This window comes from Microtus ochrogaster, chromosome 5 (genome assembly GCF_000317375.1).
Source record: "Microtus ochrogaster isolate Prairie Vole_2 chromosome 5, MicOch1.0, whole genome shotgun sequence".
NCBI classification, from domain to species: domain Eukaryota; kingdom Metazoa; phylum Chordata; class Mammalia; order Rodentia; family Cricetidae; genus Microtus; species Microtus ochrogaster.
Genome location: NC_022012.1, coordinates 9,610,731 through 9,626,181, shown reverse-complemented (window position 1 = coordinate 9,626,181; position 15,451 = coordinate 9,610,731). Strand labels below are relative to the sequence as shown.

The window sequence follows — 15,451 nt, the reverse complement described above, 5'->3', positions numbered from 1 at the left end:
TCTTGCTCTCAGAATTCCTTATTTTCCTGTAGTTCTTTGTGTAGAGTTAAGGCCTCCTGAACTTTCTGTATGATCTTAGAAGCATGTCTGTTTTCATTGTTTTGTTCAACTCATATGCAGACAGTCTAGTTGGTGAGACTTTATGGATGACTCTCCATTTGCTTTACCTCCTTTTTCTCTGCAGATCTCTGAGATTTAGGTGCAAGATTGTATTGTACATGACAGTTGACACTGGCCTTCACAGATCTTCATCTTGATTAGTTGTGGTTTTCTGTAACCGGCTAGGTCTTTTACAAAGATAAAGGGTGAGGACGATACTCATCTGTGGGTCAAATCCTTAGCATGCATTTAGGAAGTATGCTGTTTTAGTAACGTGCCAGTTGTAGTGCTCCTCCAATCATTACTATCCACCCACATAAAGCAGCCAAACAGCACAACAGATTACAGACACTTGGCCGAGAAAGTGTCAACAAAAGATTTTGGGCGGGAGAGGGTGTTGTGGGAAAGCTGGGGTAGCCCCGTGGGCTCATGGGAAATGTAGTGCGATTGGCTACAACATGGCGGCGCCCAGGTGAGGTGGTGTGAGAGCGGTTGCGTAGCTCTATACGCTCCTTTGGGGCTGGCTGACGATAGAGAAAAAGCATCGGTGAGGTAAAAACCTCTGGTGAGGAGAGAAAGAAGAGTATGGTACTAGTTTTTAGCGGTGATGGAGGGTAGTTCCTTGTCCGTTGTCTTGGCCAGCGTGGGCCCACCCAGGTTGGGTAGGGTGCAGTCTATGGGCCCAGGCACGCCTCGGTGTTGGCAGCTCTGGTAGGGTCTAGTGTTCGTGCGTTTGACGTGGGATGAATGCCCAGGGATGCCTGTGTGAGCTGCTTTTGTGGTTGGAGACCGGCACTTGATTCTAGCTCTTTTCCAGTCAGCATCAATTCTGTGAAGCACAGGTAAGCTAGTAAACGTTCGTCCATGTTTTTGCGATTTACACGCTTCTTGATCAGCCCTTCTGCCTCTAGGGTGGGGGTGGTGTCAGCCTGTGGTTTTGGTCGATTTCACTGAACTTTTTTTTTTATTGATATTTATTGAGCTCTACATTTTTCTGTGCTCCCCTCCCTCCCTGTCTCTCCCCTCCCCCCGTCAGCCCTCCCCCAAGGTCCCCATGTACACAATTTACTCAGGAGATCTTGTCTTTTCTACTTTCTACTTCCCATGTAGACATAAAGCAAAGAAAGCCAGCCTACAAACCACAATCCCAGAGAACCTAGACAACAATGCGGACACTAAGAGAGACTTAAATAGATATAACCACTGAACGTTATTGTTGCAAGCTGTGTGCCTGGAATCCAAGACTATAGTGAGAGTTTGAGTCCAGCACATTCGTGTAATCCGGATACACATCCAGTGTTATGGAAATCGTTGAAGATGGCTGCCAAAATCAGAATTCTGGAGAAGAGAAGTTTAGGAGCTAAAATGACAAATTCTACTACATTTATCAAACAAACAAACAAAAAATAATGAGCTTTTACTGGGTATCACATCCTGTATAAGTGCCAAGTGCTACCCGGTGAATATTACTAAATCACTACTTCATGCAGTTAAATTTCTATGCACTTGTAAGAAAAGATAATAAACACCAAGTGTAAGCAAAAATAACAACATAGAATATGTAATTCAGAAAGTGAGAAAGGGGTATGATAAATAATGGGGTAATTTTTTTTCTGGTTGCTTAACTGTTTCTGTGTTCTTTTAAAATAGATAGTGCATTTTGGATAGCTTATAAATTCAAAAGCCAGGAAAGACTATCTTTTCTTACTCACGTACCTATTTCTCTTGGAACCAACTCATATCACTGATTTCTTATATTTTAAAAACATGTATGTGAAGCCTTGTTTGACAGGAATTTCGGTTTGTTCTTAGTGTTTGCTAATAAGTGTGTTACAATCAAAAGATTCACATTATATGTGTTGATTGATTAGCTTTTTAAAAAAATATTATTTTTATTTTCTGTTCGTGTGTTTTGCCTGCATGTGTATCTGTGCACTTCTTGCATGTCTGGGGCTCAAGGCAGAAGAGTGTGTCAGATCTCCTGGTTGTGAACTACGATGTGGGTGCTAGGACTTGAATCCAGGTACTCAGGAATAGCTGTCACTGTTTATAACCACTGAGCTGTCTCTCCAAGCCACAGCTCTCAGTTTTTTGACTTGGGAATGGGCACAGTACAGTTGCCAGTTGGGGTAGGATTCAGCAAGATGTACTGGTATCTAGCTAGTAACAGAGCCTTTATGTCTCTATACTCTCTTTACCAACAGAGAACGTCCTCAGACTGGAGGTCACTGAACTACTAAATGGCTACTATGTGGTGACCTAACTCCTGTCACACATAAGGTGCATCCAAGCAATGCAGTGACCTTGATTCCTCTGTTCGCATCTTAGGAATCACCAAAGCCTGTTGATCTTTTGGTCTTTTGGAACTTTTTTTTTCTTTCTCCCCTCTCCCTGTGTCTTTTTTTTTTTTGTTTGTTTGTTTGTTTGTTTTTCGAGACAGGGTTTCTCTGTGGTTTTTTGGAGCCTGTCCTGGAACTAGCTCTTGTAGACCAGGCAGGTCTCAAACTCACAGAGATCCACCTGCCTCTGCCTCCCGAGTGCTGGGATTAAAGGCGTGCACCACCACCGCCCGGCCTCTCTGTGTCTTTCCTTCTATGTCTCCAGTGTAAATTAGATCAGCATTTCTGCTTGCTGCAGATAGGATATTGCAGGTCTTCTCATTCTCATTACAGTTGACCTGTATTGTCCAACCAGCCTGCCTTACTCACTTTACTGTCCAACAAGTACTCTGTGTTCTAGGAAACTGAACTAATGCCATTTTTCTTCTGTCCTTAAATGAAGTCTAGTAATTAATTTTGACTGTGCCCCCAGTTGTTTTAAAATGTAATTTTATTTGAGTTTATTTTGTTTGTTAACTTTGAGATGTGTAGCACTGAACTAGAGATTCAGTAAACACTTGCTGCTCTAAAATATTTATGTGCATGGTGTGCACATTTGTAGTCCCAGCACACAAAGGGTGAGACAGGATAACTTTTATGTCAGCTAGGGCTGCATAGTGAGTAATCGTCTCAATAAACAAAAGAATAAGCATAAGCTGGCTTGTGGGATGCACACCTGTAATGTCTGCCAGCCAGCAGGTCTTTGAGCAGTAGTATCAGAAGTTCAAGGTCATCCTCAGCCTTGTAGCAAGTTGGAGGCCAGCGTGGAATATGTGACACCCTATTCACATAATATGTTCAAAACAGAACAACAAAATAAGGAGAAAGAAAGAAAAAAAAACTCAATTTATTACAATATTTCACTGCTGTTGATGGACATTTCTGTTTATCCTTTGCTTTTTATTACCTCACTGAATACTTCCTTTTAAAAATCCGTATGTTCTAGCCGGGCGGTTGTGGCGCACGCCTTTAATCCCAGCACTCGGGAGGCACAGGCACCAAAGCTACAGAGAGACCCTGTCTCGAAAAACCAAAAAAAAAAAAAACAAAAAAACTGTATGTTCTGATCCTTCTAATTTGAAATCTTTCCAATATTTTCAATTACATTGATTTTTGTGTTTTTCTCTGTAGTTATGAAACAAGCAACAGAAATTCTATTAGTAGTTAATTATATGAAGATATGTCATATATTTTCTTTTTCTTTTTTTTTTTCTTTTTTTTTTTTTGTTGTGTATTTGTTTTGCTCAGCTAACTTAGAAGTTCCCACAAAGCCATGCAGTGTGTTATAATTGTATGGTCAGGGCACTAAGGTTATAATAGGCATAAATGCTCACTGAGCATTCCTTTATTCTTCCCCCATAGTTCCTGGATAGGTACCATATGCTGGCATTCTTGCTCTCCCACAGTTTACATCACAATGGAGGACTTAAGCTAACAGATGACTTGTCATGAATTTCTCTTACTTTCTGAAGTATTTCACTTTTTCATTTTCACTTTTCTAGGTTGTTGAAAGGAAACTATTTTTTTTTTTACAAAACACAATTTTTTATAAACACAGAAAATATGAATAACATAATTATTTTTCCAGGACTTTTAAGATTTACACTTTTTATCCCTCTTCTCTACAGTATTACTATGAACATCAATCATAAAGGTGGCTTAAAACTTAACAAAATTGAGAAGAAGTTCTTGAGGAAACAGAGTAGAGCCAGGCATGTGCTGCTGCAACACGAAGGCATCCAGGCAGTGTCTCACCCCACTCAGGTGACCTTAAAGTGTTGTTATCACTTGAACATACCTGTATCAATCTTGTAATGTATTATGTTAATATTGTGAAGTGTAGCTTGAAGCTGTAATATTCAGTGATACGTTGCACCTGTAGTAAATATATGTGTGATAGGAGGTGCTCATTTTCTGTATGGTCTGTAGTTTGAATTCATGTTGTTAGTGTGGATTGAAATAGAGCGGTTCTCAACATGTAGTTCACAATTATAGGAAAACATATTTCTGATGGTCTTAGGAACCCACAACCATGAAAGTTTTTCATTGCCATTTCATAACCATGATCCATGATTTTGCCACTGTGTAGTGTCTCAATTCCCAAGACCATCAGAAGTATGGGTTTCCTAATGATAGAGAACCACTGAACTAGAGCATGTTGCAATTATATATTAAATCTTTTTAGTTAATAAAGCAAATTTAACATTCATTATTATGTTTAATTAATTCTCTAAAAGCTAGATGGGAAAACTATCATCTTTGAGAAGTTAATATAAACTAGTATGTGGTTGAATAGAAACTTGAAGGTAGATCTTCAATATCTTAATATAATCTTTCTTCTTTTTTTTTTTTTTTGGTTTTTTGAGACAGGGTTTCTATGTGGCTTGGAGCCTGTCCTGGAACTCGCTCTGTAGACCAGGCTGGTCTCGAACTCACAGAGATCCGCCTGCCTCTGCCTCCCGAGTGCTGGGATTAAAGGCGTGCGCCACCATCGCCCGGCTAATCTTTCTTCTTTTCTTACCTTCCCTATTTTACAAAGTATTTTGTTTATATAATATAAACTATTTTCATTAGTCCTTATTTAGAAAACCTTTTCTTGTCTTTTGGATATTGAGATGCTATGAGCTACTGTGAGGTTTCCAGGGCTTTACATTATAACTCAATGTAACTCACTTCTCTATTTAGATATGAACATTACTTTTGGCCTTGGCTTTTGTTTCTAAACTGGATATAGTATATATGCCATACCTAAAATTCATACTAAAGACCCTCAGGATTGAATTTAGTTGTCTTTTATTTGCAAATGAAGTGACCAATGGCTTCTGAGTGACCTCTGCCCACTACAGATACCTAGGTATCATTGGAGAGTTGAATCTTAGCCAAGCTTACTCTGGGGAAGGGAAGTTGATTGCTATGGTAGTTACTTTTATTATTACTACAACAAAGTAGCTGACAGAGTAAGGAGGAAGGAATTTTTTTTATCACCATTTTGAAACTACAGTCTATTATAGCAGAAAAGGCATTATTGCAGTACTGGGTCCTATGGCCTTGGGTGTCCGAAGTGGCTAGTCATCTTAAAATGATAGATAGGAAGTGGCTAGAGAAGAAGCTAGGTGGAGCTACAGTCTACAGCCCCACCTCTACTGTCCAGTATCAGCCAGCTAGGCTACATATAATCATAACCTCTTTAAACAGTGCCATCCAATGAGGATCAGCTATCCAAAGAATTAAGACTGTAGGGACATCTCACATATATAAACCATAACAACCAGTGGCCCATGATATGTTCAGTCATGCCTGTGTGGAAGGTGCCATAAAACTATAAAAAGACAGAATTGAGAGCTTTTGGTTATTGGAACATGTGTAATTTGCTGGAGGGTGGTGTCCTCACGGAGGGCAGTGAATTGCTGCCTTTTAATAACTTATATAATGAATGAGTGGCTGTGAGCAGTGTTTCACTGAGTTCTATGAGCTGTTCTAGTAATTTAATAGCCCCTGAGCAGGGAATCTCAGGAACTGAGTTACAGCTATTTTGTCAGAAGTGTAGGTGATAGTTTCCTGCTGATGGGAGCAGGCTCGCAGGACTGAGCCTGTGGGTGCTGTTGTTCTCACTAGGTAACTAGCGTTAAACTGAATTGATTTTGTCTAGAGAGCAGTTAGAGGACACTTACCTGAGCTTGCTGCAGAATCTGCTTAGAATTAATTGGTTGCTGGTCTTTTTAATCATGTTGTATTAAGTACATGAGAATAGAAAAAAGTATTTTTTTCCTTTTTGTCTCTGACTCAGATTTAGGAAAATGGGAGTGTTTTTTTTGTAGTAGTGGCCACACATAACTAAATTGTTACAATATTTTAATGAAAACATCTTATTGCATGAAGTCCATGATAAAGTAATATGAGAATAAATTTTATGCTGTTTAATATAGTATTGTAATAATGAGTTTATTATGTGTATCCTTATAATGTATTTGGTTGTCCTCTGGGGAAGAGAGTTTTGTCTTTTTTTATTATCCAGTTTGATGATAATTCTGTTACACCCTTTTCAAGGAATGTTGTAGATATCCTCATATTGTGTAATAAAATGAACATTAATTTACTAATTGTGAACTTAGTGCAACTCATGGAATCAGCAAACCATTGTACTCAGAACAAACATGTCTTGTGAGCTAAGAATGGGTCTCACATTTTAATAGTTTGTTAAATAAACCAAGTTGAGGCTGTGTTACAGAAATTTACATGACTTGCATATCCTTGAAATATTCTTTTAAAGACATTTTCAACACTTGGTATAAATGACGAAATTGAGAAGAATATACCATTCCATTAGTTTTTTTTTTTTTTTAATGTTTTTAGATGTAATTGGTTATACCAGCGAGATGTCTCAGGAGATAAAGGTACCTGCTACACAAACCTAACAACCTGAGTTCTGTCCTTGAACCTGATGAGGTAGAAGGAGAGAAATAACTCCAGAAAGTCATCCTTTAATCTTCAGATGGCTGCTATGGCACCTGCACACTGACACAGACACCCCACATACATCTCCTTCCTTCCGTACACACAGACACACACACTAAAATAATATTCAAAAATAATAGCTGATAAATTTGTTAACACCATATAAGGTGGGTTTTAAATGTAGAAACTATAAGGGTTCTAGACTATAAACCTCAAAATAAGGAAACAAGAATTTCCTCATTCCCTCACATCCCATGACTAAAGTCTGCAAAGTGACAGGAAGTAATCTTGAAATTTATAAAGGTAAAAAGTTTACTTGCAATCTGACTAAATTACTTTGACTGAATTAATTTATTTGAGCAGGAAACTTCTCATGGCTTCTGAACATGCAATTAAATTTTCGTTAATCCGCAATTTTACTTTTTGGTAAACATGGTGGAATAATTATATTTGAAGTATGGGTTCCAGAAGACCCAAAGTGCTCCCTCACTCCCTTAACCTGGTTTTCTGCTCAATAGTTTCTTGCTCTGTAAAGTGTGTCTCATATTATGATTATGCTAATTAGCTTTAAATAGGTCAAAAAATATAAATCATTTATTCTTTGGTAAAATATATCATATGACTGCTTTTGTATTTCTAAACATAATAGGAAGTTAGATTTTAACCTTCATTTCTGGTTATGAAGAAATGAATATGTCACCATTGCAAACTATTTAACAATAAATGTGTATAGCATAGGAAAACTTCCTCCAAAATATTCAGTAAATTGGTTTATATACTTTGTATGAAGCTAGCAAACCAAATAACCAAAGGAAAAAAATTAATTACAGTATTCTGAAATCATGATTTTATTTTATTTTCAAATAAATAGGTCATATCAATTGCTTTTTACTTACCTCACTACCCCCTCCCCCCCTTTTTTTAAGAGCCTGGTTGTTGCCAATGGTGGTCTTGGTAATGGTGTGAGCAGGAAGCAGCTGCTTTTGGCTTTAGAGAATTCTGGACCCATGGAAGCTCTCTTAATGCCACCTAATAAACCTTATGCATTTGTAATATACAAAACTATCGAAGAATCCAAGAAAGCATATGCTAACCTCAATGGAAAAGAAATCATTGATGATTTGGGACAGAAGATCATTCTGTACTTGAATTATGTCGAAAAAGGTACCTTGAAGTTACTTACTTTTTTGTGTGAGTTTTCTTCTTACGGAGTTCTATCAATTACTCTTTGTGTGTGGGAGAGTGGTGGTCTGTGTGTATGTGTGTGTACACGTGTATATGCTGGTGTGTTTGTTTGTGTTTGCCTGTTGGGGTCAAAGGCTGATGCAGAAAGAGAGGAGCCCCTACTCACTGCTGGTAAGAATGTGGACAGTTTGAAATAGAGTTTTCATATGTTCCAGCTATCTTGCTCCTGGTTATATACCCAAAAGAATTTTAATATTTTCTGTTGGGTAAGGATGTTAGACACAATTATAGATACGTTGGCTTCTTTTTGTAGGTGAACCCCTTCTATTTCTTCTTCTTATTGATCTAGCTAAGACTTCAAACCCTATATTGAATCCTAGTGGAGAGAGGACTCCCTTGTCTCATTGCTGTTGATATTAGAGGAAATATATTCAGTTTTTCTTTGTTTAGCATAATTGTCCATAGGTTTGTTAAATATAGTCTTTATATATTGGGGTATGGTACTTTCTAGTTCTTCAGAGATTGTATCATAAAGGAATGTTGAACTTTGTTAAAGCCTTTTCTGTATTAAATGAATTGATCTTGTGGTTTCCATCCCCATTTTGTATTGTTTTACCCCTGACATTTTTTTAATAGCAGTTTATAACTATATGAAAAGCCTTGTCTTTAAATGAAGTTTACAAAGTGACTCAATCATGTGCAAACAGAAGACTTGAGTGCCATTCTTTGTTAAAACGAACTATAAAGAGTACAACTCTGATCTTGATCTTTGCTTTTGCCCTTTCTGTGGGCCTTCAGCATTCTTCTGAAAATGGTGATTTAGAGCTTTGCAAACTGTGACATTGGTGCAGAATTTATTTTTTCCAGGAGTTCAGATTTTGTATATGAGTATTTTAATTTATTTTCCTGTAGCACAATGGAAAAAGTTGGGGCTTCAAGCCTTGCCTCCCGGCCTCTTGGTGGTAGAAGAAATTATTTCTTCTGAGGATGAGAAAATGCTTTTGGAAAGTGTTAATTGGACAGGAGACACAGGCAATCAGAATTGTAAGTAAAACTACAAGGTCCATAAATTAGATTTTTGGAAAATATCCTGTTTCTGCTCTTGCTTTCATTGTACATCATAGGTTTATTAGCATTTTACTGTTTCCCCAAGATTACTGAAAGTAGCTTGGACATGGTTGTAGGCAAGCCACACTAATAGTTCTTAACAACAGTATATATAACATTTGTATTAGTGACCTGTTCTAAACTCTAGTCTGAGTAATATTAACATAGCTTTTATCAGATCTTCCACTGTTTAAAATCTTGTTTACTTCTTGACTTGTGTCACAGGCTAAGCACTCAGGACTGGGACTGATAAATATAGTCTGTAGTCTGTTCAATGGGGAAAAGTCAGATTCCCAGAATCTGAATCCTTGACTCCTTCAAGGCCCTGTCCTTGGCCCCAGGCTTGACCTTGCCAGATCTGCTGCTAGGCAAGGACACAGAGCTAGTGTTCCTTTAGGTGTTTCATCGGGGTCTATGAGAAGGCTGTAGACTGACCTGGATCCCAACATTTTCTCTCTGCTCTGAGATTTTCTCTGCACTAACTGGAATAGGACATCCCATGAGAGCTGCTTCACCTCTTTCCAGATAACTAGCAACCCTGTGAGTGGCAGGATATATGCATATTCCTCTCACATTAATATGTGTTTTAAGCATAAAGAAACAAATTATATAAACAAAATGGGTAATGCTATTAAAACAGGAAATTTAGCAATTAGAAGCTGTCATTGCCTAACAACTCCTTATAATGTTGAGTGAAATATGAAGTGTGCTGTCCTTTTCTTTCAAGCAGTTTATTTTCTTTATACAGTTCAAAAGTCCTTAAAACACAGAAGAGTTAAACATTTTGGTTATGAATTCAACTATGAGAACAACAGTGTGGATAAAGATAAGCCCTTACCTGGCGGTAAGTACATATTAATACACAGCGGGTACTGGCATGGGAAGAATGATGTGATATATAAGAAATCTATAGTAGTTGAGGTGCATGTCATCTGTAGGTCAATTTTTGAGGTGACTGGTTAAATTGAGAGCATTATCATTCAGTAAGTGGCCGGGTTTAGTTATAAAAGTTCAAATATACAGATGAAGTCGAAGCTCTTGTCTACTTCTATTCCTTCCTTCCTTCCTTCCTTCCTTCCTTCCTTCCTTCCTTCCTTCCTTCCTTCCTTCCTTCCTCCCTCCCTCCCTCCCTCCCTCCCTCCCTTCGTTTATTTATTTTGCATCCTGACTGCAGTTTCTCCTCCATCTTCTCCCTGTGTTGACAGAGGTTTCTGTCCCACCTGGTCCTGTATCCATTCAGTCCCCAAAAAACACACAGAAGTTTATATTAATTATCAACCGGTTGACCTGTTTGCTCAGGCTTCTTATTAACTAATTGTTGAATATTTTTGTGTTGAGGGATATTGGTCATTAATTCTCTTCTTTGTTGAGTCTTTGTGTGGTTTCAGTATCAGGATGACTAGTCTCATAATAAACTTGGCATTGTTGCTTCTTTTTCTGTTTTGTATAATAATTTTAGGCATACTGGTATTACTTCTTTTCTGAACATGTGGTAGAATTCTGGCCCTGGCCTTTTTTTGGTTTAGAGACTTTTAATGACTATTTCTAGTTCTGATCTTGATTTAACTATGGTAACTATTAAGAAATTTGTCTGTCTCTTGGGTATATTCCCAAGAGTGGAATTGAGGTGGAAATTTTTAATAAATAAATAAATAAACAAATAAATAAATAAATAAATAGAAATTTGTCACTTTTAGATATTCCAGTTGTGTGGTATATAGGTTTTTAATGATTTTCTGGTTTCCTTGGTGTCTATTATGTCCCCCCTTTTTCCTTCTGATTTTGTTGATTTGCATGTTCCTTCTCTATCTTTTTGAGTGCATATATTTTTTTTCTTTTTTAGAATTACCTCAGTTTGTGTTTTCCTATTTACGTCTATCCTCATTCTCTTCTTCCCTTTAGAAACATGTGCTCTAATCAGGTTAACACACATTCTTCTCACTTTTCATGAAATAAGTTCATATCCAAACTGTGTGTATCTATTCAAGCACATAGTTGAACATGAATAGCTTCGTATTGTAAAAGTAGTGCTCTATCATCCACTTATAGCGTGTTTCTCACATATACTCCTTGTGCCTTGTAGATATTTAAAATTTGACAAAGTATTTAATTTCTAACATAAAGTCTCTAGGTTGAGTCTCTGTAAATCTGAAAATATAAAATTCCAATTTCTCTAAAATCTGAGGATGTTTGAGAGTAGATATGATGCTTCCAATGGAAAATATCCATATCTAAGCCTATGTGATGAGTCATAGTCAAAACATAAGCACATCAAAAATAAGATATAAGATTACTCTCAGCCTGGTATAAAGTATATATGAAACAGTAATATTGGATAAGGGCATTTCAATGTATATTAAGTTTATTATCATTTTACAAAATGTCAAATTTGTTATTAGCAAAATTATTATTTTGTGATTTTTATTTGATTGTGTCAATGGTGTAAAAATTTTAAATATTCTTACAGATCTATTTTTAATTTGTTTTGCCTGTGGATTTGTCATCTTTTTTTTGACCACAACACTAAAAGCTCAGATTAGTATCAATGTTACTTTTATATTTTTGGTTAAATATATAGTTTCTGAGTGTGTTTTGCTTTTCTGGTTACCAACTTTAGGTCTTCCTGATATTTGCAACAGCATTTTGGAAAAATGGTTGAAAGAAGGTTACATTAAACATAAACCTGATCAGTTGACCATAAATCAGTATGAGCCTGGGCATGGTAGGTAAAAAAACATTTTATTTCATTTTAGGTTATCTATTTTCTTTTAACTTTCTCTCTCTCTCTCTATATATATATGTGTGTGTGTGTGTGTGTGTGTGTGTGTGTGTGTGTGTGTGTGTGTGTGTTTTGACTGTCTGCATGTCTGTGAATCATGTGTGACTCTAGTGCCCTAGGAGGTCAGAGGGGAACTATCGTGTCCCATGGAACTGAAGTTATAGATGGTTGTGATGCTATGTGGGGTTGGAAACTGAACCTGGGTCTTCTGGGAAGAGTATCTAGTGCTCTTAATCACTTAGCCATATCCCCAGCCCCCTTTGTTTCTTCTTTAATATCCCTGTTGTGTATTTCAGAATTAAGAAGGTTATGAAACTTTTCGAGATCAAAATTCAGTGTTTTTTGTTTTTATTTTATCTAAAATTAAGTTTTAGACTGCTTCGATAATATTCAGTATCTGTATTACTTCTTATTACTTGTAGTCTGTACCTCCATCGCTTGAGGAGCTTCCATTATAAAATATAACTAAATGGATATACATGGCTGTTTTTAGTTTTTGTTCCTCTGTCAACATACTAGAGAGGGAGTTGGTAGCTTGGAAAACAAGAAATGCATAATAGAAGAAGCAAGTTAGCCACAGAAAGGAAGAAAGGTAACTGGTTGGATGATTTTTCTCCTCCTGCTTTAGAATTTGTAAGATAATTCTAGGAGTATTTGTCAGTGAAAATCTTAGGTATAGGTAGCTTATTAGTAGCATTTTTACCCTATATTTGTAGTTAAGTGATTCTCCCCACCCCCCACCCCAAAGGGAATTGCTTTTTGTCCCTCTTTTTTTTTAATCATGGAATGCTTTATATTTTATTTTTTATTGTTTCATTGTGATTCTGAGGATTAAATTTAGGATCTAGTGTAGTGTGAATTATAATAAAAATCTGGAGTCAAATATTGGGATAAATGTTGAAAGATCAGAGAGACAAAGGAGCAAGCAACAGCCACCTCTTAACCTAGCTAACTTTTCATCTGAAAAGGGTTGAACTTCTTTCTATACCTTGCCTTATTATCACTTTTTCTCTCTATTGAGCCATATCACTTCCTCTTTCCTTTTCCCACATGCCTGGCCTCTGTGGTTAACTAGTGGCTAAAACTGCACTCTGATCTTCCAGCAAACTTAGTTATTATAGTACAAACAGAATATCGCCACAGCTTAGTACCTGCTAGACAGGAACCCAGTCACTTAGTACCTGCTAGACAGGAACCCAGTCACTTAGTACCTGCTAGACAGGAACCCAGTCACTTAGTACCTGCTAGACAGGAACCCAGTCACGGTGCTGCATTCCCAGCCCTCAAGACTGACTCAAACTTGAGCTGCTCCTTTCCCAGCTCCCGCAGGGCTAGGCCTTTAGATGTGTACTGTGGTGTAATTATTGTAAGTAAGAATTTCTTGTTTTCCTGTCTGGCTTTCCACCAGTCTATACATCCTGTAGTAGGATGTATCTTTCTTCTTTGTATCTTTTCTCTGAGTTATAGTTTTTTACCAATTTCTACTCATTTGCCAGACTGATGAATGGAAAAAGTGGTATCTTAATTATTAATACACTAAATATTTAGTGTATTAATGGCCTCTGTTGTCAGAGTCTTTGAGAATCCCAGTGTTTATGGAAAAGAATGATTTGTATCTGTCTTCCACATTGGCCTCCTGGATTGTGAATGGAAAGTGTCCTATTTAAGCAGTTACTCCTGAGACTTTATTTAAAGTCAGTTCTCAATGTCATTTTACTTTGATGTCAAGTTATCCTGTTTTATATTTAGCTTAATTCTGTTGAGTCATATTCATTCTGTTTCCCTCTAACTGAGATTATAGTACGTTCTTAAGAACCAAACAATCTTTTCACCATAATTATGTGATACTACATGCGTGTAGTCTAAATCTGCTATGGACGATGAAGTGATATTGTCATGTTTTCTATCTCAGGAATTCCTGCCCATATTGACACACATTCTGCATTTGAGGATGAGATTATTTCTCTCAGTTTGGGGTCAGAGGTAAGTGCTGAAGCATTTTTTTTTCTTTTTGTTTTTAAATCAGCTTTTAGCCTATTTTACCTTCCATGGTGCCTTGTTTCCCCATGTGGGATTATCCATTCTAATTAAAATTTCTAAAAGGAAAGAACTTTGTTAGCATGTTAGTTCCTAAATGACCACCCCTCCCCCCCCCTTTTTTTTAAGTTGTCATCAGATGCCAGGAAAGTCTATACATTTATTGATACATTTCAAATTAGCAGTTGGGTAAAATACAGATAGATTTTCTCGGGTACTGTTTGGCCAATTTTTGACCTGCCTTTGTTTCATTGTTGCCTGATGGCAAACGATAGTCCCTGTATGAAGGATAATGAGATAATGACAGAACTGAAATACAAATACATAAACTACTCATTTATTTATTTGGCTGTTGTTGCTTTAGATGTAATCTTTTTGGCTTTGATCTCCTTATGTAGACCAGACTGGCCTGGAACTCACAAAAATCCACCTGCCTCTGCCTCCTGAGTGCTAGGATTAAAAGCCTGTGCCTCCACACCGGCCACATGGTAGACCTTTATTCTTGGGTAACTTGAGTCAGGGCTTTCAGAAATGTTAGCAGAGGGTAATATCTGCCCCACCAGGTAAAGGAAAGGCCCATGTTTATTCAGGGATTGATTTCTCTTGCACTTTGCTTGAGCTGCTATACACGCAGAGCCATGCTTTAATATGGTGAATATAAGCCCCTCAGTGAATGAGAGGGACCAGGCCCCGACGACTCTGAGAGCCAGACCTAGCCCCTTGAGGCATGTGGCCCGGGCCCTGTCCCTCAAGACTACTCTTACAGTTTTAATGGCCATTTCTGTCTGGAGATGCAGGTGGCTAAGCTCTACCCTACAGGAAAAAAAAAAGGCATGCGATCAGGTCACAAAATTCCATTAATTCATGAGTTTGCCCCCAAGATCAGGCCAGAGAATTACAGCAATTTCTGAACTTGCCTCAAGATCAGGCCACCCTGGAGAGGTCTTTCTCCCCCCAAAAACCCTATATAAAGCCGATGTCCTGTTCAGTTCTTTGCTGCTTTTCTTCCAAGCAGAGACAAACACCCTCTTGTGTCTTTTCCAAAAATTATTTTGTGTTAGGTTTGTTGGGTGATATGACTTTGGTATTTCTTATCTTTCTACTGCCAGAATACCTTTCCTCTCAGAGATGTAACACTTATAGTATATACAAGTTTCAAATGGACTTTCAGACAGAAATTAAAAAAAAAAATCCAAAATAATTTTTGAAATATGAGAGCATCTGACTAGGGGTTGTTCGAAATCTGATGTCTCTCCTAAAGGCAAGTACTATTTGCCTCTCACCCTCCTTTCCTCCTCCCTTCTTCCTCCTTTTGTCTCTTTCCCCTTATATCTGTACAGTTTCCATCTCTATAGCTTAAGTACTCTGGCTTCTTTTTTTTTTCTTTTTTTTTTCTTTTTTTTTTTTTTTT

The 15,451-nt window shown here is 37.4% G+C and overlaps 1 protein-coding gene across 2 annotated transcripts in view; it reads left to right on the top strand.

The window, feature by feature from the left end:
• The first annotated feature begins 551 nt into the window (after window positions 1-551).
• The window catches only part of Alkbh8 (alkB homolog 8, tRNA methyltransferase), a 65,193-nt gene continuing 50,293 nt past the window's right edge, over window positions 552-15,451 (top strand). Inside the window, exons 1-7 of one of the 2 annotated variants that reach the window (XM_005346813.2) lie at window positions 552-571; window positions 4,106-4,241; window positions 7,859-8,096; window positions 9,030-9,161; window positions 9,973-10,068; window positions 11,842-11,946; window positions 13,916-13,986. In XM_005346813.2, coding sequence (XP_005346870.1) covers window positions 558-571; window positions 4,106-4,241; window positions 7,859-8,096; window positions 9,030-9,161; window positions 9,973-10,068; window positions 11,842-11,946; window positions 13,916-13,986 — 792 coding nt within the window. In that variant the 5' untranslated portion in view covers window positions 552-557. Of the gene's footprint in view, window positions 942-4,105; window positions 4,242-7,858; window positions 8,097-9,029; window positions 9,162-9,972; window positions 10,069-11,841; window positions 11,947-13,915; window positions 13,987-15,451 lie in introns of both variants that reach the window. The other variant, XM_013346106.2, reaches the window with a different exon arrangement.